The following is a 26,834-nucleotide window of genomic DNA, read 5'->3' on the forward strand; positions in this document are numbered from 1 at the left end:
TCTATCCATTCTAAGATGTGTGCCTTTAGCACTGTTCACCTTATTATCTCTAGAATCAGGACACCCCCCACCCCAGCCTAGGTGGCAGCAGCAACATACTTGCTGCTCCCTGAGCATAAGGGACCTAGGTCAGAGCTGTTCCTACTATCATCACTTCAGTTGAGTGGCTTTGTTGGTTAAAATATCCTAAATTAAAGTAATTGAAATCAATTGCTGCTTGATGTGTAAACTGTTTTTTTAAAAGATTACACTGTGTTTCTGCAGAAGGGCACAGAAAAGGGGGTGAAAGTTGTTACTGAAAAGCAAACATAAATCATTAGAAAAACAATCACAATCTCATATTTTCCTACAAAGAAAAAATCAAATACAGTTGGCCCTTAAACAACACAGGTTTGAACTGCTCAGGTCCACCTACATGTGGATTTTTTAAAATATAAATAACACTATAGGGCTGTGTATGTATTTTCTCTTAAGATTTTCTTCATTATTTTCTTTTCTCTAGCTTATTTTATATAAGAATACAGTATATAATACATGTAACATACAAAATATGTTAGTCAACTGCTTATTTTATCAATAAGGCTTCTGGTCAACAGCAGACTATTAGCAGGTAAGTGTTTGGGGGGGTCCAAAGTTATACGTCGATCTTTGACTGTGCAGAGGGTCAGCACCCCTAACCCCCATGGTGCTCAAGGGCCAACTGTACTTTATGGATCTAAGAAAATACCTTCCAGTAGATGAAGCTGTATCACACTGTTACTGCAGCACATGCAAACTGATAGCTATTAATCCTCAAACAATACACTTGCCGACAGGAGAATCCACCAAAGAAACTTCAAAGTGGTGAGAGTCTCTGAGAGTCTCCTGTGGTTACTTCACGTGTCACATAGGAAGTTCAGGCAATGCAGAGGGGTGAATTGGAGGTACTTCTGCTTCTGGTAAACATCCTTCTTAAGTGGTAGCATTATGTACTGGCATATAAAATAGTGGTGTAACTTAGATCAGATGAAATAGGGAATATCAGAAGTTTCTCATCATTTTGGGGACACAAGCCCCTTCCAAAATCAGATGATAGCTATGAACCCTCACCCTAGAAGAATGTGTCCCATAATTTTTATACAATTCCAAAAGTTTTGGGAACCCCCTGAAGCACCTGTGGACCCCAGGTAAAGAAATCCTAACATATATGCCGACGGCCTCACTGCCCAGCCCTCCCTCCTGGGCTTCAGACCTCCCAGTCCACAGTGCAGACAATCTCTACTTGCAGGGCCAAACGGGGATCTCCCTCAGCTCCAGCCACGCCTCGTCCTCCTGCCATGTCACCCATCTCGGCCAACAGTGGCACCAGGAACCACGCATTTAAGCCAGGAACCTAGGTTTCCTTATAGACGACTCTGTCCCCTTCCCCCTCTATATTCAGTCCTGGGGAGCAGGGGCTGACACTCACTCTTGTTCTCAAACCCGTCCTCTTCTCTCCACTGTAAGACTGCCACCATGTCCCGCTGAACCACCACAGTGGGATTCAGCCTCGCTCCCATCTACCCATTCTCCATGCCACAGTCACAGGGGCCTTTTTATAAAGAAATCCTGATCATATCACCCCTCTGCTTTCAGCCTTTCAGTTTCTCACCATTACTTTCATCTTCTTAACTAGGTTTGCCTACAAACCCCTCCTAAGCTAGTTCTTGCCTACCAATCCAGCCTGCCTCTCTCCATTCCCGCTCAAGGAATGCACACTCTGGCCATGGTGAACTTCTTTCTATTCCTTTCCTGAGCCATGTTCCCTCCCTCTCTCTCTCTGGACCATCCCATGTATTACACAGGGACCACATCTTAGATATCTGCCTCTGTGTCTCCAGGAATTATCAGTGCCTATAATCCAGTAGGTGTTTAATAAATGCATGCTGAATTAATCTTAAAACACATGGTTCCATAAAACACCAACGTAGTATTAAATGCTATGGTGAGGCAGACAAATGAAGTGGGTTCCAGTTCCAGCTCTGTGATCATGAGCAGGTGACAGTACCCCTCTAAACCTCAAAATGCACACCCATAAAGCGGGAATGAAAATATCTACCCAATGGATTGTTGTAAAGGTTAAACAATATAATGGAAGTTGGTGGTTGTCACAAAAACAGCACTGGGGTCTAAGGGGTAACCTGGAGATTTATGGGCCACTGAGGTCATCACAAAGATTAAGACACATCACTTAACGACCAAGGGCTAAGAAAGCTGGCAATCCTGCAGTGCATGGGACAGTCCCCACATAACACAATATAATCATAGTCATGTTTCTCATGATTTCCAAATGCACCACCAGGCATTCATGTGTGTGGGGGGAGATGGGCTGTTTATAATTATTAAGCCTAGAATCTGTTCTACAAATAACTTCGAAGTATATTTTATTTCATTTTAATATAAACTGAATTTTCCAGGGGGCACATGGGTGGTGCAGTCAGTTAAGTGTCTGACTCGAATTCAGCTCGGGTCATGACCTCAGGGTCCTGGGATTGAGCCCCACGTTGGGCTCCACACTCAGCGGGGAATCTGCTTGAGGATTCTCTCCCTCTCTTTCACTCTCTCTCCCTCTGCTCACATGCTCTCTCTTCTCTCTAAAATAAGTAACTCCTTAAAAAAAATAAACAAACTGAATTTTCCAGAAATGCAATCCCCATGTAAACTGAAGGTAGACTGTACTCTCTCTTTACCAAGCGTTAATGTTATTCATCATTTCAGAAAAATCGTATCACTAATGACGAGGCCACAGGTGGAAGCTTGGCGGTGGTCAATGCAACCCCCTTCTGTCAGTCCACATTTGCAGCTCTTGCATTCGTGCTGACTCCATAACGTACGTGGCTAGCTCTTATTTCAAGATGTAAACCACAGAGGAAAACGTATTGCTGATATCCTATGGCAACCTGGCTCTCTTGTCTTCCATCCAGATGTATCCATGCCGGGTTGCTGCCAGCAGTGGATGACGCCATTGCCTTTGCGGTGTGCCTGAGCATTTACACACTGAAATACACATTGTTTTATATGTTGCTTCCTTTTTGCTTCTCCTTTAAAATATCGCTGGGGTATTATGTCAGCTTCCTTGAACTTATCTGTGCAGGTAGATTATTTATGATTTGCATTTCAGGGCAGTAAAGGCAGTATTACAAATTTTCGTCATACACCAGGGGCGCTGGGTCTGTGAGTGGCTGAAGTAGCACAGCGGTGGGGCGGGGGGGTGTTGTAAAGGTCTCAGTGCCAGAACTAGACTGGAGTGAGCCCTTGCCCCCTGGTGCTGATACTACTATTGTCAGGATACTGGGTCGATCCTGACTGTGACACAACAGACTTGTGATTCAGGATCAAGATCATGTCTGGCTTCTGCAGAGTGAATTATCTTCTGCTTCAGTGTTCTCACTGGGGGTTCCAGTTCATTACACATGGGGGGTTGTCAGACAGGAAGGAAGACAGAAGCTGCCACCGCACAGTGCAGTGTGAGGCCTGTAGAAGCCCCCTCCACTGTCCCAAAATATACCCCTGCTCAAGGACGTTCAGTGGATTCCCACTGCCCATGTTACCTCAGTCTGGCCCTTGAAATCTGGCCTTCCCTATGGCTTCCCAATTTCCACAGCCATCCTTGACTCTCCCTTTCCTTACCCCTCCTCCACCAGAAGGCCCAGGTCAGCCCTCCACTTGGCTGTCCTCCAACGTGAAGCTCACGTCCTACGTCTTCCAAGAGGACTTTGCAGACCACTCGGGGCCACAGCAGCTTCCTTATCCAAGCTCTGTACCAGCCTCACAGTGTCATTATTGGACAACTAATCTATACTACAACATCGTGTGAACTATCTTCAAGTCAGGGGGTCCAATCTTCCTTCTCCACTAGACCGAGAACCTTTTTAAGTTAGAGAATGGGCTTATAAAAATCACAAGCAATTAAATAAAAACAATAGCGATTTGCATGTGTCCTGTGTGACAAGCGCTGGGCAAGTATTTGCATGCCTCCCCCCAACTTAAGCCCTGTAGTGACCCACTGACATGGCTACTCTTATTGTCCCCAGTGACAGTCAAGGAAACAGCTCAGAGGCAAAGAAAGGCCCATTCCCGGATACGCAGGGCGGAGTTTCAGTTCAAACTCGGGACCACCCGGCTCTGCTCTCTTCCGCCCGTCCACCTCCATGGCACCCACCAACAGTGCCAGGCACAAGGTAAGCACTCGGGCTGATGAATAGTCACCTAGGCCAGGAAGGGAGCCAACACTTATTCAGGAGTGGAAAGAACACTGTGGTTCTGAGATCCACTTTTGCGGACCTGCATTCAAATCCTGACTCCTCCAACAGCTGTGTGGCCCTGTGCACATCACTTACCTCTGTGGGCCTCAGTATCTTCACTTATAAAGTGGGTTTGCTAACACTCACCTGACAGTCTGTTGTGAGGGTTAACTTATTTTTTTTTTTTTAAGATTTTATTTATTTATTTGAGAGAGAGAGAATGAGAGACAGAGAGCACGAGAGGGAAGAGGGCAGAGGGAGAAGCAGACCCCCCGCCGAGCAGGGAGCCCGATGTGGGACCCGATCCCGGGACTCCAGGATCATGACCTGAGCCGAAGGCAGTCGCTCAACCAACCGAGCCACCCAGGTGCCCAGAGGGTTAACTTAAATAATGAACGTAGAGTGCCCAGCCCAATGTCTGGTACACAGTAAAGAGTAAATTGTTTACTCAGCTTAGGGCAAAGACCCGAGCTTTGAACCTGGGTCAATCTGACTCCATAGCTTCTGAGACACCCTCCCCATCTCCCTGCATCCCCCCTCTAGGCCTGTGAGATCACCCTGCCTTTGCTGCTGGTCCTTAGACAAGGGTCTCACACCTACAGCTGCACACTTGGGATCACAAACAATTCCTATGGACCCTGCTTCATTTTTCACTCCTTTCCCCCAAGATAGGTTTTCCCTCTGCTGTTTTCCTAGCCACTGGGAGGGGGGTTGCAGGGAAGAGGGCTTGGTTGTGTGATTGTCAGGAAATGCTTTGGAACTTTCACCCCGATCAGTCAAACAGGTCCTAGCACATGACAGGCATCACATACTTGTCAGCTGAATCAACTAACAAGTGACTGCTCCCAGCACCTACCATGTGGCTTACCCCCTAGGGATACAGAAATGCAGAAAAGCCCCTGACAAGCAATGGATGCTCACTCACCAAATGAGGAGGGAAGGAGAAGGGACAGAGGAAAAGACAGAAGGAAAATGGAAGAGAGGAGGGAGGGGAAAAGGATGTAAGCCAGGTTTTTGGCCTTTGTATAGTTCCTTTTTCCTGGAATCCCCTTTCTCCTCTGCCTTGGGGTAATTAGTAACCATCCAGCTTGGATTCCACTGCTTCCCTGGGGCCATCCCCAGCACAGGGATGTTTCATAACTGCCTGTTTACTCACCTGTCTACACTCCAGCCTCTAAACTTGTTTAGGGTTGATATCTGCAGTCGCAGGCGCAGGGCATGCTTAATAAATATTTGCTTCTCGAAGTAAGAAGTCTCCCTGAGCTCACAAGCCTGGCAGGCATGAGACAATGACAGGCAAACTTGGGGCAGGTGTAGGCTGCCCATCAAGAACCAGTGGAGGAGTTAGGAGACAGCCAAGGATGAGGGTGGAGGGGGTCTGGAAGGCTTCCTGGAGGAACAAGAGACATCAGGGAGGGGCAGAAAAATAGCAGGAGCTGGAAGAAGGCACGGTGCTGCCCATTACCTGCCAGGGACACAGGGAGGGCTGGTGGTGAGGGGCACAGGGACAGGGAGGCACGTGTGAGGGAAGGCTTGCTTAGGGTGAAGGAAACTTAACTCTCCTCCATCCAGTGCTAGCATTTCCCAAATGCCAGGGCGAGATTCGAGCTGGACCTTCAACCATGGGCAGAATGTCAGGGTGGAAGGGAAGGCAACCAGACATGACGGGGGAGCTGCTGGGCGGGGGGGGTGCCTGTCTTGCTGGGGGAGGCGGGTAGTGGACAGAGGTTTTCTGGGTGGATGAGACCGGTGATTTTGACAGAAGTTTCACACCTTTTAACCTTCCTATCAAAATGACCTCCCACAGGGAAGGAAAACCATATGAATAAAGTATTTCCTTTAGCATTTTCAATGATGGAGAAAAACCGTGAAGCATCCTAAGAGCCCATCGGTCACAGAGCAGCTTATTAGGTCATGGGATATTTACTCAACGGAATTTAAAAATCATCTTTTGGCAAAATGAGGGAACATACTTTGTGAAGTACTGTTAAATGAAAATGTACAATATTGAATTACATCATCTTATGATTAAACGGGATATAAACTATGGTTACATATGTATAAGGTCAGAAGGAAGCATGTGAACAATCTGGGGAGACCATTCTTTTGCTGTGAAACAGCCACTGTTACAATATTGGTTGCATGATTTTTAGGGACCAGAGTGGGTGCTACAGGTAATGGGGGGCTACTTGAGAGTTCTCAAAGAAGTCATGAAGCAAAAGCCATGGTTAAGGAAGCTGAGTCTGGCAGTGGTGGACAATGGGCGTGGGCAGGGTGCACGGCAGGGTCTCCCTGTGCTATCAGCCCCATGTAGGTAGGACACCTCTGGACGAGAGCACTGGAAAGACTCTATAACATGCAAGGTAGCTAGGCTACAGTCACATTATTCAAACACCAGTGTACGGGTTTGCTGGGAAGGTGTTTTGTCAATGTGATTAAGGTCCACCACCCGCTGACTTTAAATAAAGCAGATTATCCCAGATGATCTGAGTGTGCCTGATTCCATCAGTTGAAAGGCCTTCGGAGCAGAAATGAGGTTTCCCTAAGGCAGAACCGGCGCCTGTGGGCAGCAGTGTCAGCCCCTGCTGAAGAGCTGCAGCCTGCCCCATAGACTTCATGCCTGCCCGGCCGGCCCCCACAATCAGCAATGCCTCGCACAAAATCTCTGTATCTCCTCCTGGTTCTGCTGCTCTGGGTGAATGCTGACTGACACAGTGGCAACAGAGACGGGGAGGAATGAGGATCTAGCAAGGACTCTGGCGGAAGACAGTGGCTCCCTGACAATTCGACTACCCTAGACTGAGCTAGCCCATTGCTGCCAGGCCAACAGCAAGCAGGTGCTCTGCGACTTGCCAGCGCCCCCTCCCCAACTCAGCCATCTACTCCACAATCTGCCCAGGCTCACATCATCTCTCAGTGCTCCCCCGAACACCCCTTTGGGCCTATGCTCATCACCCTTCCCACATCACCCCTGCCTGGAGCTTCCTAGACATGCCGACCCCGGGTCCTCCTCCCCCTCCAGCATGCTCTGGCTGCCAGGCACCCCTCGCCTCAGTTGTTCTCTCACTAGTGACACCAGCATGGCCACTGACCTGTCACCGCACGCATCATGCTAACCTTGACAGAAGGGGAAACCGAGGCCCTGAGAGATGAAGTGTGTGGTCACTCAGCCAGAGAAGGTCATGGTGGCCCTCCCTATATCGCGCAACTGGTAGGTTGTGGGGTGGGACTGTTGACTCCAAACGGTGGCTTATTCTATTCCTCTTCATTGCCGTCTTCATCTCCTTTGCCAGATTCTTGAGGGCAGGACACACAGCACACAGTTCTTTTGTGAGTGCCTAGCACAGTGCTAACATTCAATAGGCACAAAATGTGTACCCACTCGCTTCTGGTTTCGTTCTCCAAAAGCACTGCACTTGGTCTCACGCTGACAGCAAAGCCACTCTGACTCTTCTATGCCTGCCATAGGGGAGGGTGGGTTCCTGTTTCCCAGGGAGGCCACCCACGTGGGCGAGCTCTGCAGAGCGCCGGGGACGGGAGGCGCTGCGCTCCATACAGGTTAACAGTGCCCGCTGCCCCCGCCCAGGTCCCCCTCGCAGTGCTCCAACGGGCTTTCTCAGGAGGCAGCCAGCCCTGCAGAACCCCTCCCATCCAGCAACCACTCGGACTTGGGGGGCCTTTGTGCTTTAATAAAGACGGTATTACTGAGTCGCAAAGCTTCGCTCCTTTCCAACCCTCCGCGCTGCCAGGGTTCCCGCTAAAGGTGAAGCGCTGTCATTCAAGGCCAAAGAAAGGGCTGAATCAAGATGCTAAACTCTTTTGACTTAATGTGACAATCTATGGCTCTCCCCAAACCACAGCTGTGGGAGAAGCACTCCCAACTGGGCACAAAACCCCTCGGCACTGGCTTCGGGTGTCCTGGGGTTCTGGGGGCCCAAGGGCAGGGATCTCCCTGCACTGGCTGCCTGGGCTCTCTGCATGCATCTCATGAGCGCTCTAGTTTCCTCTCTGAATGCAGACATCAGCCGGGCCACTGGGAGAGCCCTGCCACCAACGCCGTCCCCGCTTGCTTCGGGCTCAACAAAGGCCACTTGAGAGCCCAGAGACAGCGCTGCCCAGTTCCTTCCCTGGGCCTGTTCTCTTCCCTTTCACACATCTTTCCCTTTTATTTCCCCTGCCCCCTTTACTCCTGCTTTATGCCTCATTGAATCCATTAGCCACTTTATAGGGTGCTCCTGAAGAATAAATTTTCTGTGTGGGGCTCCTGGTTGTTTCCCCGCTGGCGGCTCCAACCCGCCTTGGTTTTGGGGGGGGAGGCGGTAGAGGAAAAGGCACACGCTCCAGGGAGGAGCCTCCAAGGGCCCCTCAGGGCTGTGCCTCCATGAGGCAGCTCTAGGACAGGCTGCCTGGAGTAGGGGCCCTCACCTGCCCAAGGGCCCCACCGTGCTCCTTCCCCATCGTGACGGGCTCTGGTCCCCCAAGAGCTTAGGGCACACAGCTTAAGCCCTGTGAACTTTGGTCTTCTCATCTGCAAAATGGGGATGAGTCGCTTTTCGCACAGGGTTGCTGTGAGGACTCAGTGGGTTAATGTCATGAGGGCTTTCGAACAGGGCCTGGATCAAACAAAGTGACACTTAAAGCATTTGCTTTACTATTATCGTCATGCAGATGACACGGGCTGTTTAAGAGTCCTTGTGCCACCTCCATCTCCTCTACTTGTTGGTGAATGAAGGAAGGGAAAGGGGGAAAAAATCATTCAAGGTTATTTGCAGCTGTTTCTGTGTGAGTGCATCTGTGTGTGTGTCTGTGTGTGTGTGCGTTCGTGCGTGTGTGTGTGTGTGTTTTCTTTTCTCCTGCCTTGGTGTCCTGGAGCTCTGAAAAGAATAAAACCAGAGCCCCAAAGCAGTGAAAAGGCAGGATTCTTCTTAAAATCCCAGCTAATCCTGCAGCTTCCTTTAAAGTGGCAATAGTAGGAGGCGGGGAAGGGACCAGAACTGTTTTTGCAGTGCCCTCCCCTCCCAACGTCTGCTCCTGGAGACCAGGAAACGAGGGGGAAAAATCCATAAATCATTAACCAAGAGGAGGACAGAAGAAGTTGGGCAGAGGAGACAGCAAACAACAGGAGCCAGCTGGGGAGGGAGTAGGGAGCAGCATGAGAGGACACCCTGACTATCTGGGGGGCAGGATGGCTGCCTGCAGAGGGCAGAGGCTGGGGTGAGCCACCCCCATTCAAAAGTCCAAGGACTACAAGTTCTTGAACCCCTGTGCACCTTCTGGCCCCAAAGAACAAGGATGCCACACCAAAAGTCGTCCGATGCGACCACTTCTCTCTACTGCGCTGCCGCCTCCGCCTTGGTCACCTGCTAACACGGCTCCTACAGCCTCTCTGTCTCCCACTCACCCAGAGCCAGCTTTTCAGGGTGAAAATCAGATTATGCTCCCCCACTTAAGAACTTTCAGTGGCTCTCCATCACACTCAGAATAAAAGCCCGAGCTTCCCCTATGGCCTGCAAGGTCTGACCCCTGCCGATGTCCCCTGCCCATCTCCTACCACCACTAACCCTCTCTGGGCCCCAACTTGCTTGGCTGCACATGAACCAGGTCCTTCCCATTTGAGAACTTCCCATGTGCTGCTCACCTGGTCAATCCTGTCTGAGGGGTTCCCCTGCCCTTGTTCTTTCTTCTCCCATCTTCTCCCGTTTTTCTTCCATCCATAGCATTTCTGTGACTTGTTTATTCTCCATCCCCCCCACCAGGCTGTAAGCTCTGTGGTCGTATGGCTCACTCACCACTGCAAAGAGCCCCAGCCTGGTACCTGGCACACAGTCTGTTGTATCTGCAACAGACACTTAACTGGATGCATGAATGAGTGAATGCGCAACGTCGATAGCAAGTGAACATTTGGATACAAGAAATAGCACATCTGGGGGCTAAAAGCGCTGGGGTGAGATATTAAGGATCTTCAGAAGAGCTCCCCATTGCAATTATCACTGTAGCTTTGCAGTTTTTGACATGGGCCATGCTTTGGGTGACGGCTGTTTATGTTAGTTCCTTGTTAAATGGCAAGGAGTCTGCACGAGTTCGTTTAATAGATTACAGATCCACACACATTTTCTGTTAAGTGCCAGAGAGTGAATATTTTAGGCTTTGTGGATCACACAGTCTCTGTCACAACCATTTAACTCTGCAGCACTTAACTCTGCTTACAGAAATGGACGTGGCTGTGTTCCAGTAAAACTTTATTTACAAAAACAGGCCATTGGCCTCATTTGGCTAATCCCTGAATTAGACTAAGGTTTAGCAAAGCCACAAAAGAAGGACAACTAGTAATGACCAGATTTTTCCATCTTCAACAAATATGCATACAGGTACTGGGAAAATATTGCAAAACCATGACATTGCTTCACATGCTGTCACTTGATAAAACAGAATGAAGATAGGAACACACAGAATTTATTTGAAATTGCTGTTTCATAGAATATACAGCATTTCGTTTGTATTATTCTGCATGTCAGCAATATGTTTGTACAAGTGGGAAATTCTAAGAGCAATTTTCACTCCGGAGGTACTGGGGAGCCACCGAGGGCTCAATATTTGTTGCATGTGTGGGTGAGTGAGTAGATGGATGGACAACAAAAACAGAGAGGACAGGATGTTTGCCAGGGGGATTACAAAAGGAGACTTGGTCAATAACTGGATGAGACATAAAGGGACAAGATGTCAAAAATGACTTGGTGGTTTCAGACTTATGAGACCAGGCCAGGAGTGGATGGCAGGGATGGTCAAGATGAATTTGGTTGATGAATAAAAAAAAATTAAAAAAACAACAATAACAACAACAAAAAAAGGACAAAGCAAAGTTGGTCTTTTCAATGAAAGAACATCTACATGTAAAAAATAAATCTAGACACAGACCTTACTTACATCCTTCACAAAAACCAACTCAAAATGATCACAGACCTAAATATAAAACACAAAATTATAAAGCTCCTAGAAGATAACTAGAGAAAACCCAGCCCCGGCAATGACTTTTTAGACACAACACCAAAGGCAGGATCCATCAAATAGTTGATAGGATACATTTCATTAAAATGAAAAATTTCTGTTCTGCAAAGATAATGTTAAGAGAGTGAGAAGACAAACCAAAGACTGGAAGAAGACAGTTGCAAGACACACATCTGATAAAGGACTGTCATCTAAAATACACAAAAAACCCTTAAAACTCAACAATAAGAAAGCAGCCCCATTACAAAATGGGCCCAAGACCCTAACAGACACCTCACCAAAGAAGATATACAGATGACAAGTAAGCATATGAAAAGATGCTCTTCATCATGCCATCAGAGAAATAAAAATTAAAACAATGAGATACCACTACACACCTATTGGGATGGCCAAAATCCAAAACACTGACAGTACCAAATGTTGGTAAGGATGTAGAGCAATATTAACCATAATTCATTGCTAGTAGGAATGCAAAATGGTACAGCAACTTTGGAAGATAGTTTGGCAGTTTCTTACAAAACAAAACTCGTTGGGGTGCCTGGGTGGTGCAGTCAGTTAAGTGTCCCAACTCCTGGTTTTGGCTCAGGTTGTGATCTCAGGGTCTTGAGGCCGAGACCCACATTGGGCTCTGCACTCCATGTAGAGTCTATTTGGTTCCTCTCACCCTCTCCCTCTGCCCACCACCCCCCACCCCCCACCGTGCTCTCTAAAATAAGTAAATAAATAAATCTTAAAAAGAAAACAAAACTCACTATACAATCCAGCAATCACACTCCTTGGTATTTATCCAAAGGAGTTGAAAACTTATGTCCACACAAAAATCTGCACACAAATGTTTATAACAGCTTGATTCATAATTGCCAAACTCAGAAGTACCCAAAATGTCTATCAATAGGTGAATGGATATGCACCCCTATGTTTATTCCAGTATTATTTTCAATAGCTAAGATATGGAAGCAACCTAAGTGTCTATCAATAAATGAATGGATAAAGAAGCTGTAATGGAATATTACTCAGCTAGAAAAAGAATGAAATCTTACCATTTGCAACAACATGGATGGACCTAGAGGGTATTAAGCTAAGTGAAGTAAGTCTGACAGAGAAAGACAAATACCATGATTTCACTTATATATGGAATCTAAAAAACAAAACAAACGAATAAACAAAAAGCAGAATCATACCTATACATCCAGAGAACAAACTGATGGTTGCCAGAGGGGAGGTGGGGTAGGGGCATGGGAGATACAGGGTGGAATGAATAAGTCACAGGCACGAAAGGTAAGCAAAGGGAACGTAGTCAATGGTATTATAATAGTGTCCTGTGGTGAGAGCAGCTCCACTTATGGGGAACACAGCATAACAGAGAAAGATATTGAATCACCAGGTTGTACACCTGAAATGAATGTAACACTGTGTGTCAACTATACTCAAATAAGCCAATTTTTAAGAAGGTGAATGGATAAACTGTAGTACATCCAGACAATGGAATATTATTCAGTGTTAAAAAGAAAGCCATTGAAAGACACAGAGGAACCTTAAATGCATAGTACTAAGTGAAGGAGGCCAATCTGAAAAGGCCACATACCGTATGATTCCAATGATATGATATTCTGCAAAAGTAGAAGCTATGGAGACAGTCAAAGGATGATGATTGCCAGGGGTTGAGCGTGGGGGAGATGGAAAGATGGAGCATAAAGGATGTTTAGGGCAGTGAGACTATTCTGTAGGATACTCTAAGGGTGGATACCTGTCATTACACATTCATCCAAATGCCCAGAATGTACAGCATCAAGAGTGAGCCCTCATGAAAACTACAGATTTTGGGTGATGATGATGCATCAGTGTAGGTTCATCAATCACAGCAAATGCCCAACTCTGGTGGGGGATTTTGATAACGGGAAGGTTACACATGTGTAGAGTTGGGGGATATATGGGAAAGCTCTGTACTTCCTGCTCTATTTTGTTGTGAACCTAAAACTGCTCTAAAAAATAAAGTCTTTAAAAACAAACTACAAAAACCAAGGACACAGAAAAATCACAAAGATGTCTCCATGTTGTGGTCACTTGATTTCAATTATCCAGAGTAAAATTGTTCATCATCCAGAAGATGATAATATACAAACACCTTGGAAGTTTCCTCCTGAAGAAAGCAAGTATCTTAGAATCCTCCATCTTTGCAGAATTTATTAAATAATTGAGAAAGGTTTTTACTTATTTTTCTAATCCAGATTTCTAGCATTTCCAATAGTGCTTAAAGAGAGAGAAAACAATCACTGTGCAGAATTAAAACCGTAGCTGTTGGACTGGGGTAGGGAAATAAACAGCTTTCTGAGTACCTACTGTGTGCTCAGAACTACAATCAACGTGTTCACACTGAGCCTGGACTCCCAGCTGGGGGCATGAGAACAGAGGAGGATCAGGCTTAGGGAAGGCAGACAGACTTGGGCTTGAATCCCAGCTCTGCTCCTTCCAAACAGGGTGGCCTTGGGCAAACCGTGCAACCTCTCTGGGCCTCTACTTCCTTATTTGTAAAACAGGGTTTGAACTTAAAAACCAAGATGCCTCCCAGCTCTGACATGCTACACTCCAATATTCCCGAGCCAATTCTCAGCCATGAGAACCCCCACATTAGTAGCATCTGATTCTCCAACTGTTCTATTGTGAATGCTAGCACTAATACACTGAATTGCAATTGCTTATCTGTCTGTGCCTGCCCTGCTAGGCTGCATGCTCTCTGGGGACAAGATTGCCCACCATCCTCTCTACTGCAGCCCAGCACCTTGCAGGGAGCCCCAGGTGCAGGTGGAACTCATTCATTCCACAAATCCTTATTAAAGAAGTTATGTGGCACCTTGCTACGTTCTGAAGCTGGAAACGAGTTAGTGTCTCTCCAACCCAGAGCAGCTTCTTCTGATAGGAGAGGTTGCTCACTCTGACCCTGGGGAGATCCTGAAGCCTGGCCTCTGTGACATCAGAGGACTGTAAAGCACTTGACTGGGGTGCGGGATAGGACTGCACTGAAGGACATCTGTGGATACTGTCCGTGGAGGGGGCGGGGGATGCTAATGCCAGTGCAAACTCAGGAGCCCACGTGCTGCCTGCTGAGCTGCTGGAGTGGGGCTGAGCCTTCACCTGGGGCCTTGTCACAGACTCATCTGTGATCTACTCACAAACCTGATCCCAAATCTCCACGTAGTCACCAGCTAGCAGGTTGAGCCTGCAATGTCTGCCTCCAGGAGCAGGGGCCATGTTCGCTGAATTAAGTTAAAGCTGGGGTTATAGTTTTTACCTTGGATATAAGAGGGGACTGGGAAACTTTTCTCAAGTTAATGAAATTTCAGAATTTCTGCTGAGGTCTGAGTATGGGAAGCGGGCTGGAACTCAGCCATGTCCTGGACAAGAGCAGAAAAACAGGGTTCTCCTTCCTTGGACAGCCTCATTAAAGTGGCTCTGGCCAGGGCCCCACAGGCAAGAGACAGGGGTGGCAGCTGCCCACTTAGGAAGACTCAGATGACCTGTGTTTATTTTTAGCTGTTTTTGTACAGAACCTGAAAAACCTTTGGACTCTAGGCTTATGTCCAAGGTGAGATGAACAATAAACAGTAAGAAAAGCATCAGCCCTTCTCTTGAGAAGACACCGTGTGCCCATCGGGGACTCCTGGTCCCCTAAAACTGTCAGAACCTCATCATTTATAAACAGCTGAGGAGCTGGGCCACCAGGCTCTAGTTCCTGACCTGACACTTGTCACTTACTGCATGACCTTGGGTAAGTCCCTTCCACTCTCTGAGCCTCAGTTTCCCGAATGATAAAATAAAGGTGGGGGTGGACCAGATAATTTCCAAAACATCACGCAGCTCTGGAAAACCACATCCCATCCTGGATGCTAACCCTGGTCTTGAGCATAAAATAGGGGGAAGAGCCCCTGAAACCCAGCCTTCAGGAAAATGCTTAATTGGCTCATCTGATTTCAGTATTTCCCTTAAAAGCACCATCTAGATCCAGAGGCAACCAACAACCACTAAGTACCCACTATGCGCTAAGCTATCTCATTAACTGCCTCTTTATAGCCAGCCCATAAGAAAACTGTCAGTGTCCCTACACCACAGATGACAGGCAAGATAGTACACTCATCCAAGGCACAGGCTGTGTGGTCACAAAGGCGTGGGGTCCGCTTCCTACCTGAGGGTCCTTAAGCAAGTTACTTCCTTACTCCCACAAGCTTCGGTTTCCTCATCTGGAACAGAGATAATGATTGCCCCTGTCTCCTGGGTTTGTGCCACGATCTGAATGGAGTGGGCATGTGAAGCACTCAATGATGATTAACCATTACTATTACGAGCATACGATTGCTGCCATCATTACCTTGTCTACTAGAGACGAGAACAAGAAGGCTCAGGCAGAATGTGTGAAAGGACAGCACTCGAAATACCACAATTGTCTAAAATTTGATCAAGTCCAAAGACAGGTAAGATGAGAACAGCTCTGGGTCAGTGTTGAGGTACAAAGTCTTCATGTAACTGAGCCCAGGCTCCTGAACTTCTTACCCTCTGGGTCTCCATCTATAACACAGAGGTAATACCTCCCCAGGTTGTGGGATTCTGTGTGCTAATATAGATGAAAAAACTCCTGGCAGTGTGCAGTGAGCAGAAGGCTGTGGATGAATGTTCTCTCCCATGCCTTCCCATATGCCTCTTGTGAAATCTCCAAGAAAGCAACCTGGTCCTTCCTTGAAACCCAGTCTCTGCATTAGAATTCTCGACAGACAGGCTTGATGGCCCAGTCAATGGCAAGTGGCCCTATTGTGCATGGGACTCAGCTTCCTCCTGAGGGCTGAGTGGAACCAAATTTTGCTGGGGCCCATATCCTGGGCCCAAGAACTCAGGGCAACATGTGCATGTGGATGACCCAAGCACATGCATGCACTAACACCTTGTCCAACGGCCCTCAAACCCCACTGCACACAACTGCCACCCAGCCAAGCCCACTGGCCTTGGCGCTGACTCCCAGGAAAGTTGTAATCGTGATAGAAGCAATCATAGTATCAACCATGACACCTCCTCCCTTCCCTTTACAGTTCACAAAGCACTCACACATACGTTAACTGGGTAGGGTAGAGGCTACGTTTTATTCATCTTTAGATATCCACTGAATAACGCTGGGTATAGATACCCAGAAACTACTTCTCAAATGAATAAATTTTATCTTTATAACAAGATTTTTTTTAAGATCTACCTATTATTCAGCACTTGCCATTAATTACCCACCCTGTAAGACTGGAATATGCATCCTTGCATCTCATCCTGGCAACCACCCCATGAGACAAGCCTCTTATCAATCCCCATTTTGCAGAGGAGGAAACGGAGGCTCAGAGAAGTTAAGCGACGTGCTAAGGTCACAGCTACTGAGTGATAGACCTGAGATGTGAATCCTGATTCCAGACTCTGGTTCTTCACCCCTCTAAGCCATTCTCCTCCTCTTTAGCCAGAAGAGGCTGCAAGAAGGGGAACAGGAGCAAAGTGTATATAGTCTAAAGAAGTATGTCAATAATGTACTGATTTTTAGATTTGGAAAAACAGAAAAATCCTATTGCTTTCATCGATACAAACTAGAGAAAGCAAAGATCAGCAAAGTCATCTTGGCCGACAAGACATGAGTCTCTGTTCTTTCTCTGATCCCCCAGGCACATTTATGATTCCTTTCTAGTACATCATCAGCTCCCTTAGAGCCCACAGCATGGGGGCTTGTTGGTATCTGTTTTCTGCTCTCCTAACTTCCCTCCAGCAGGTCCACCTACCTGTCAAACACTTACCACTGTGGGGACTGAGGGAACCATCTTTTGTAAAAGGACCCAGAGTTGTTAAGTTCCCATTTCCGTGGAGGTTTGACCTCCAGCCCCTGACCCAGCCAATAGCTTAGAATAAAGGTGATGAGCAAATGCCTACCGGAAACAAGCAGGCAAGGAGTGACATGGTCAGGGTGAACCAGGAGTAAGTAAATCTTCGTGTCCTCTTTCCCACAAGAAAAAATGGAATTTCACAAATGAGGACACTAGTGGGACATTCAGCCAGAGGGTCAGGGCAATAGGGAATGGTGGAGACTGTAGCTAAGCAGAGTGTCCCTAGAAGGGGGTAGCTGCTACTCAGCTCAGCCAAATGCTGCTGTGTAGGCATGCAGGCCCAGCATCGCCAAAACTCTCAACTTTCCAAAGGATACCAGATTCATATTTCCTTTTTCAACATGAACTCTCTGGATTTTTAAATGTTGGCAACTAATTCTTTACTTTCTTTTCTTAAATAAAACACATGAGTGGGCTGGACTTGTCCATGAGCTACACATACAACCTCTGTATTGATCCTCGTGGCACAGATGGCTGTGCTAAAGACGTCCCCCTGCTCCCCTACGTTTCGAGCCTCCCTGGCAGGTAGGTGAGGCCATGCCTTAGGTGCTGGCCAGATGCCTGTGGTAACCTCCTGACCAGGCCCGTCGAGAGTCGGCTGCCTCTCCCATTTCTCTTCCCCGAGGAGACGGAGGCCCCGGAGGCTACGTGGTATAGATGGCACAGCAAGGCAACCAGATGGAGCATCTGCCCTTCCCTCCACAGACTCCAGGTGGGTGAGGTCTCGGGGCCTGTCAGTGTAGGCAGCCAGCATCGCCTGCCCTCACGCACACCTGGAGCACATATCTTCACTACAAAAACCACACGGTAGTAGTTTAGCGCTTCCAGTGTTCAAAGCACTTTACCTCCCCTTTCCTTGCACAGCTCTCCGTAAGACAGGACAGGATTCGTTATTTCACAGATGAGCGACCTGAGGCTCCGAAGGCAGAACTGAATAGTCCTGACGTGTGCGGCAAGTAAGTGGTACACTGGGATTCTAGCTCTGGGCTCCTGAGCAGACTCCCAGTCCAGCGCTCCTCCTACCACCCCCACAGAAGAGCTGACTTTTGCAATGTGAACTCCCTGGCACTCTCTGGGTCACCTGTGATCTCATACAAGGACAGCTCATGTCCTCCCCTGCCCGTGGCTAGTTGCTTCAAGATGCACCTCTTACCTTTCCTGTGGACTTGGTCCCCTTCCAGATGCAGAAGTAGCAGATGGTCCAGGCTGCCAGGAGACACAAGGCCAGCTCCCAGCGGAGGTTCCCAATGTGCTCGATCCCATCTGAGATGGCCAAGACCCGGCGCCTGCAGAGGGGAGTAGGGAGAGTCATGGGTGCTGGAGACCCACCCTGACCCCACCCCCGGCAAAGCTAGTGCTATAGAGGGGCAGGGATGGGCCACCCACTCATTCACCTGCCCTCCACCATTTGCCGAGCACTTCCTCTGAGACAAACCCAGGGCCAGCTCTGGGAACCCCAGAAAAGAACAAGACCCAGGCCTCTGTCGTCATGGATTCACTCATGGGGGAAAAGACAGGCCAGTTAGCAGATGGTTTACGATAAGCATGACAAGGGCTATAACACAGGAACTTGTAGGGACTTTGGAAAGACCAAGAAGCATCTAGCCTATCTCGAGGTTGCCAGCAGACTGCAGGACTATCCGTACACATTCCAGGTCCCTCCCTGAGCTGGAGCAATTATACATCCCTGGCCTGCTGAACTAAACAGCGGACATTGAACTTGCTTTGGCCAATGGCACCTGTGTGACTTTCAGAGCCAGGTGGTATGGTTCGACGCCTTCCCTTTTCCCTACTGTTGTTGTCATGACAGGGTATGTATCAAGATGAAGCCTCTAGAAGCCTGAGTTCCCAAGTGACTATATGAGCCTTTCTGCTACCCCTTGTCAAAGATGTTGTGTGAGCAAGAAAGCAACTTTGTTGCTCTAAGCTACTGAGATCTTTGGAGGTGTTTGTTATTGTGGCAAAAAACAACCAGTCCTGACTGACACAGGGGGTCAGGGAAAGCGTTCTGGAAGAAGTGATATTTGAGCTACACTGTGAAGGATGATGGAATTTAGTCAGGAGAGAGAGGGAGTGAAGGTGGTTTTAGATCGAGGGAATAGCCAGAACACAGGGCATGGGATACCTGGGGAAAGCTGGAGCACAGGGATCAGAAGGGAAAAGCAGAAAAGGTAAACAGAGGAGTGTCCCTGGGAGCCTTGAACAGCATGCAGAGAGTAGGGACATCCCAGAGGGCCCAGACCACAGGAGGGGGAGGACCCCTGGCTACACTGAGCCAATGCTTCCAGCCACACTCTTCCTTCAGAACCCATCAATTCTTCAGGGTTGACACAGGCCTGGCTCCCAGAGCCCACGCCTGGGGTTTGTGTTTCTTTAAAGTCAAACTCGCCACGCTCCATATTGTGCAGAACCATGGCACCAACACAAACCCCCTCCAAACTCACTCCACGAACCCCATTCTGGCTGCCAAACCACCCCCGCTGGACCACGCCAGTTGCCTCAGCACTCTGGGAACGTCCTTTGAGCAAGCAGCTCCCATCCCACCAAGCATGAAAGCCTCCCTCAGTGTCTGTCTCCCTGGGAATCTGCTCAGGGCCTGATTCTGCATTAATTACCCAGTGACACCAATTAGCACTGGTCTACAGGCTCCCTCCGGCCCCAGTCCCTGCTGGAGAAATCAGGGAGGCCCCCAAACAAAATTGGGCTGTGTGTGGCTATGGATTTACTTGAAAGGAAACCAGCCTTCAGACCTATAGCCAGAAGTGGGAATATCCACTTAAAAACACATTTATTGAGCACCTACTATGTACCAGGCACTATATTAATACTGCAGATAAAAAGGTAAGCATGTATGGCTTTTGCCCTCTACTAGTATAAGTTGGACAACAACAACAACAAAAAAAGTCCAAGTTATTTAAGGAAGGAGAAAGCCACATAGTTGTAATAGGTTTTTTTCTTTTTAAAGATTTATTTTAGAGAGAGAGGAGCAGAAGGGGCAGAGGGAGAGGAGCAGAGAATCTCAAGCAGGCTCTGTGCTCAGCTTAGTCTCACAACCCTGAGATCACGACTTGAGCAGAAACCAAGTCCGACACTTAACCGACTGCCCCACGCAGGTGCCCAGCAACAGGTTTTTTGTATGTTTTGTTCATTTCTTATGTCTTAGTAGTCTCTGGCTTTAATTCCTTTAAGAACTACAGGCCATTAAATAAAACCTTCAAGAGTATCTATTATCATAACAGAGTAGTGGGCCTCAGAGCATAGTCTTTGTGGAGTGCTTGCCAAAAATACAAAAATTCCTGCACCTCGTCCCAGACCCACTGAGCCTGAATCTTGCTGTATGACTCCCTGGCAGCTGCATTTTGCCACATTTCCCCAAGGACTGCTTATGCATGATAAGGCTTCTACACTACAGAAGTAGAGTTTCCTAGCTATGAAGGAATGATCTACAAACTCCACCTGAATAGTATTTTTGAAGAGGACCTGGGGATGGTGTCTGGTATCCTTTGAGAAGCTAGTGAAGGACTGGACTTTCTTCCCGCCAAAATACTGTGATGTACCCACTCACTCCCAGAATTCTGCAGGGAAACCTCAGGGTGCTCATCAAGTACCTTGTTTCTAGACTAAGAGTCTCCTAGCCGACATATATCTACCACCTTGCAAACTGCCCCCAACAGGAGCCTGAATGCCCAGCAGCTGGTGAATGAGAAGGGTGAAGCCCACACAGGAAAGAAAGCGGGCCAGTGCAGATGGTGTGCTTTTCCCAGTCCACCCCAGGCTCTGAATTTTTCATTAAAGAAACACTTACATGAGGTCCCTACCTAGCACAGGTACACATACACACATGCCTTCTTGTTGATGTAGTTGTTTTCTGAACTGGAATTTGAAAACCGGAAATGGCATGGGGGTGGAGGGACAGCGGAGGGGGCAGATCAGCCAGGAGGGAGCTGGCTCAGGTCCCCTCTCTTCCACATTTTGCATGCTGCAAACTTTTGAGTCATGCAGCCTGCCTCGGCGCCCTCTCGCTTAATTGAACAATCTAATTCCCAGAATGGGAAGCAGATTACTAAAAGCTACGCAGGATGAATTGCTCTTTTGTTCCACCAGACACTATTTGAAAACATCCTCAAACTATTCTCCTTAGGTTTTACCAGAGCTGACTCTAACTAGCAATGGACCTTGGGTTTCTAAAGATAGGGGACTTGGGGGCAGGTTCTCAGCCTGAGGGCTGCGGGTTGTTTTGAAACCCACAAGGGCAGTCTTTGAGAGCCAGGGGCTGGGGCACTCAACTCTGGAGACTTGGAGAAGGCACAGCTCTTCCTGGGAAAAGCTTTCTTAATGACCCTCCCCCATGAAGTGCGGGGACAGGAGAAAGGTCTGAATAAGGAAGAGTTTGCTGCCAACACCCTGGCAAAAAAATGACCAAGGAACAGACCTCCCAACACTGTCCAGGGAGCAGGAAATGTTGAAGACTAGACGGAACTCTTTGGAGACATTTACTCAAGTTATACTGAACACCTACTATGAGCCAGGAAGGGAAGCAGATCCTTCATGAGGCATATTTTTCAGGACATAAGTGTAGAATATTTCTGGAGATTGCTATCCGGAGACTAAAATCTCAGAACTTGGAGGTATGATGCCTCTGCTTCCCCAGCCCTTGGCACATATAGAGATGGGCTGGGTTCAAATCGAGCTCTGCTCCTTACCGGCTGTGTGACCTTGGATAAGGGACATCACTTCTCTGAGTCTCAGCTTCTTCATCTGTAAAATGGGAATGACAATACTTCCCTTTGATAGGTGGTCAAGCATCCTCTAACCCTCCCCACAATCCTTGAGGTTAAGTACAATCACCATCATTTCAAGGGTGGGGAAACTGAGGTGCAGAGGGGTTAAGTAACTTTCCCAAAGTCACACCAGGAGCAAGCAACAGCACTGGGATTTGAACCCAGGGCTCCTGGCTCCAAAGCCCACACCTTCAGCCTCAATACTAGCTCCTAGATTCCCCTGTAACATTCCCCTGTAAAATTACCACCTTCCTCTCTTCTTCATAAATTAAAGCTTTGGTAAATGCATGCCCCAAAGCTATATTACATGTCTTTGCATATGACATAAAGGTAGTGCACATGTCCTTCATACATTTATTAATTTATTCAAGTAGCACTTCTCAAGGTGTCTTTAGTGTGCCAGTGTTACAGCTGGGGATCTGTAAAGAGCTCATGTTCTAATGGGGAAAGCAGACAAAGAAAACAGAACTGGGCACGGAGAGGGTCAAGACGGAGAAAAGCAGGGACCCTCACTGGAGATCTGGCCAATAACAAGATGTGGAGGTGGGACTGAGCCAGGGGGTCCTGGAGGGTAGGAGGAGAATTAGCAAAGAAAAGGCAGCGGGAGCATTTGGGGCAGAAAGGCCACCAGGTGCAAAAGGCTGGAATGAAGGCTCAGTGAGGCCAGGGAAGGGCACAGCATGTTGGGTCAGTGTAGCAGAAGCCAGGGTGAGAGGTAGGGGTGAGGACAAGGCTGGAGTGTGAGCAAAGCCTAGACTATGAGCCTTGCTGAGGAGCTGGGGCTTCGTCCTGAGGGCAACAGAAGCCTAGTAGAATCTTAAATAGGAGTGAGACCCCGTCTGATACATATTTTGGAAAACTCTCTTTGGCTGCATTGGGAAGAATGGACAGTAAGGGTGGAATGGAGCAGGGCTGCTTTAGTTTGGACACTAAAGGGGGAGGGTCTGGACCAAGATGGGGGAATGGCCCTGGAAGGGAACAAGTGGGCTTGAAAACCGCACAGGCACAAAGTGACTGCCAGGGGGTGGCAGGCAGCAGGGAAGAGGGAGGTCTCAGCTGACATCCAGCTGCATACTTGGATGGATGGGGGGTCATTAGCTGAGCAGGACTGAATCATCAAGCAGGTTGGAGGAGGAGGTGGTAAAGAATCAGTGTTTTAGACAGGATGATTTTGAGGGTCTATGGGACACCCAGGAAGCTGCAATGCCCAGAGGCAACTGGGGCTCTGGCTGTAAAGCTCAGAAAAAAGATGCAGGGAGGAGATTCAGACCTGAGCCATCAGGGTGTGCTGGGAGAGCAGGAGGCTGCCTGGGGAGAGCTGGAGGAGAAAGAGGGAGAGGATGACCTGCCACAGAGCTTCCAGAACCCCAACATTTACATGGCAGAGAGAGGAAGGGAGGAGCCCTTGCAGCAGACAGACAGGTGTGAGCAGAAAGGCAGGGGAGCAACAGGAGAAGGTGGTCTCCCTGGAGGCAGAGGGCATTCCAGAAGAAGCAGCAGCCCATCTGCCAAGTGCTGCTGGGCAGCCTGGTGGGAGGGAGGGTGTTGCGGGATTTGCCACCAGAAGGGGTGGGTGAGGCAGGGAGAGCAGATCCCTGTGGGGCAGACTTCAGGCTGCTGCGGGTGGGGAGCAGACACGCGATGGGACCCTGGTGAGGTGGCTCTTTGGGGAAGTTTGGCTCTCCTGGATCAGAGACCGTGGTAGCGAAAAGGGCCACACAGGGTACAAAAAGCTGTTCTGCTTATGCCTGTTTTGTTTTGCGGTTGCTGCAAGTGGGATAGTTAATGGGTAAGGGAGTGGGGTGGGGGTCAAACACAGGAGGGGATGGGGTGTAAGGGAGGAGAGGAGGGGGTAGAAGAAGGAATACCCAGGTGGAGATGTTGCCATTTTCTACAGGAACGGGAGGGAAAGAGCTGGGGAAGCCAAGAGGCCAGTCTGAAAGCAAACCATCCTTATTAAGAGACTGTCAGGAGAGAACCGGAAGGCGCTGGCAGTGGACGGGACCATGGCAGGCGCCACTAAATGCCCTACAGCTTGCCACATTTACTCCTTCCTGTGAGGGCATTATTAGACCCATTTTATAGGTGAGGAAACTGAGGCCAAGTGAGGTAAAGCATCTTGCCCAGAGTAGGACTGGAAATCGGGTTCTTCTGGTGCCCTATACCCCTCCCCCGCACCGCTGCCTCCCACTCAAGGCCCCTCCTCTGTCCTTCATGGTCCTAGGGAAATCGCTGGAATCCCAAATCCAGTCCTCAGGCATCACCCTCATTCCCCATCTCAATGTCTCATACCCAGAGAGGCTGGGTCGGGAGAGAAGGAAGCAGCCTCACACCTGGGGCTTCCCTAGCTTCCAGAGCCAGGAATGGTCTGAACCAGGAAAGCAGAGAGGGAGCAGGCAGCCAGGCCCCCCTCCCTCCCACCTCAGAGAGCCCGGGAGAGGCTGTGTGGGAACAGCTCCCAGCGTGGCCAGTCGGCAGGGGAGGCCTCAATGTCCGGCACGGAGCCCGCAAACACATCACCTTTCTTTAACCTGCCATGGAGGACTTGCTGCCAGGGACGCAGAGACCGCCCCAAAAACCCGCGCTGAGGGGCTGAGCTATAAATAGCCTTGCTGGTCTTCCTTTCTGCTCTCCCCAAGCAACAAACAAGAAAGGGGCCATCACCAAAACAAATGTGCCTTCCCTGCCCCCTCCAGAATCTCTCTGCCTTCAGGGTTCTGCTGTCCCCTCTCTGGGAAGAAACAAGGCCCCCAGCTCTCCCCACTTATGGGATTTGCTCCTCTGAGCCCACAGCCGGAGTCCTAAAACCCACTGGAGGCTCAGGGCAAGGAACCCTCTTATCAAGAAATTGCAACTGTTATTCCCATTTAACACATGGGAAAACTGTGGCTTAGGCAAATTAACATGCCCAGAAAGGCTGAGGCAAAACCTGAAGCCACATCTGTTTGACTTCAGAGGCAGAGCTTGGACCCACTGTCTGGTCATGGGGAAGATGGGCCAGAACTGTGTCATTCAGGGAATACAACTAAGGACCCAAGTTGGCCTGAGAAATCCCCATAGGCCAAGCAGAAGTCCCCACCAGCCCCCAAACACACCCTAACTTCTCTACTTTACAGGATTCATTCCTGCTGTTCCCTCTGCCAGGAATGTCTTTCTCAGTTCTCCCAAGCTATAAAAACTCGATCTGTCCTTTAAGCACCCGCTCAAATAATACAAAGCCTCACAAAGTGCTTTCTTGGTCCTTAGGGTCAGTCCCTCCTTCCATTTAAAAGTTAAGCAAGCACCTACTATGCGCCAGGCACTCCTAGGTCAGGGGCAACAAACTTTTTCTTTTCTTTTCTTTTCTTTTTTAAAGATTTTATTTATTTATTTGACAGAGAGATAGAAGAGCACAAGCAGAGGGAGTGGCAGAGGGAGAGGGAGAAGCAGGCTCTGCACTGAGCAGGGAACCCGATGTGGGACTCAATCCCAGGACCCTGAGATCATGACCTGAGCCGAAGGCAGACACTTAACCATCTGAGCCACCCAGGCGCCCCCAAACTTTTTCTGTAAAGGGCCAGATAGTAAATATTTTAGGCTCTGCAAGCCATAAGGTCACTGTCCTAACTATACAGCTCTATCCTTGTGGTGTGAAAGCAACCATACAACTTATAAATGAATGAGTGTGGCTATCTTCCAATAAAACTTTTTTTTACAAAAACAGACAGCAGATGGGGTTTGGCCAGTAGTCTCCAGACCCCTGTCTTAGGCTAATGCTTTCCAAAGAACACTAATCCCTCAATACACTCAGAGTTTCCAGGTCACACCAGGCCCTCATTGGAGAAAATGATACACATAGTAGCCCTCCTTTGAGAGTCTCAATTATCATGAGAATATTAAAGGCTTTGAGAAGTCCTGCAATAAAGACACCTTTATAGCTCTGATTTGCCCAATGTTTCCCAAATTTATTCAGAAGTGTTCCCTATTAAATTGCAAATTAAAACCACAATGAGATACTATTCCACACCCACTAGGGTATACCAGCTAGGATGGCAGTAATCAATATAACAATAACAAGTGTCCTCAAGGATGTGGAGAAATCGAACACCATATATTTATTTCTGGTAGGAATGCAAAATGGCTTAGCCACATTGAAAAATGGTTTGGCAGTTTCTTATAAAGCTAAACATAAAACTCAGAGATTCCACCCCTTGGTTATTCATAATAGCCAAAAACTGAAAGTCATCCAAATATCCATTGACTGATAGACAAAATGTGGCAGATCCATAAAATGGAATGTTATTTAGCCACAAAGGGGGATGAAGTAGTGATACATGTCATAACATGGATGAACCTTGAAAACATTATGCTAAGTGAAGGAAGCCAGTGACAGAGGACCCATACTGAATGACTCCATTTATAAGCAAAGTCCTAACTAGGCAAATCCAGAGAGAGGGAAAGTGGAGGCATGGTGGCCTGGAGGCAGAGGTGGAAGGAGAGATGAACTGCAAATGGGTACCAGAGCCCTGAAGAGGGTGATGGAAATATTCTAAACCTATATTGTGATGATCTCACAACTGGCAGTTACTCAAAATCACTGACTTGCACACCTACAGGGGGAGCAGTTTAGGGCATGTAAATGATAAGCTAGTTATTAAGAAGTTAGGAAGGAAGTGTCCCCCGCCACAATTGTGCCTTTCCAAAGCAATACTTGCTAGCATGATGCAGAACGCACGCTGGAACAGCGCTCTGGCACTCTTGTGTCTGTTATCTTGTTTACTCCCATTGTTCAGAGGAAACGGAGGCTCTATGTTGTTTCTGACCTCGCCTTGGATCACAGACTGGTGGGTCGCAGAGCCTGGACTTGCACCCCAGTCTCCTATTCTGTACCCTCTCCCCTCTGGCTGGTG

General features: G+C 48.2%; 1 protein-coding gene across 1 annotated transcript in view; it reads right to left on the reverse strand.

Annotated features, from left to right (window-relative positions):
• The window catches only part of SLC6A11 (solute carrier family 6 member 11), a 125,931-nt gene that overhangs the window by 79,924 nt on the left and 19,173 nt on the right, over window positions 1-26,834 (reverse strand). The window contains exon 5 of the mRNA XM_045863776.1: window positions 18,318-18,450. Within this exon, the coding sequence (XP_045719732.1) occupies window positions 18,318-18,450 (133 nt within the window). The remainder of the gene's footprint in view (window positions 1-18,317; window positions 18,451-26,834) is intronic.

The sequence above is a fragment of the Mirounga angustirostris genome, unplaced genomic scaffold, assembly GCF_029215605.1.
Source record: "Mirounga angustirostris isolate CCGP_5_RB_7025 unplaced genomic scaffold, mMirAng1.0.hap1 SCAF_1, whole genome shotgun sequence".
Taxonomy (NCBI): Eukaryota; Metazoa; Chordata; class Mammalia; order Carnivora; family Phocidae; genus Mirounga; species Mirounga angustirostris.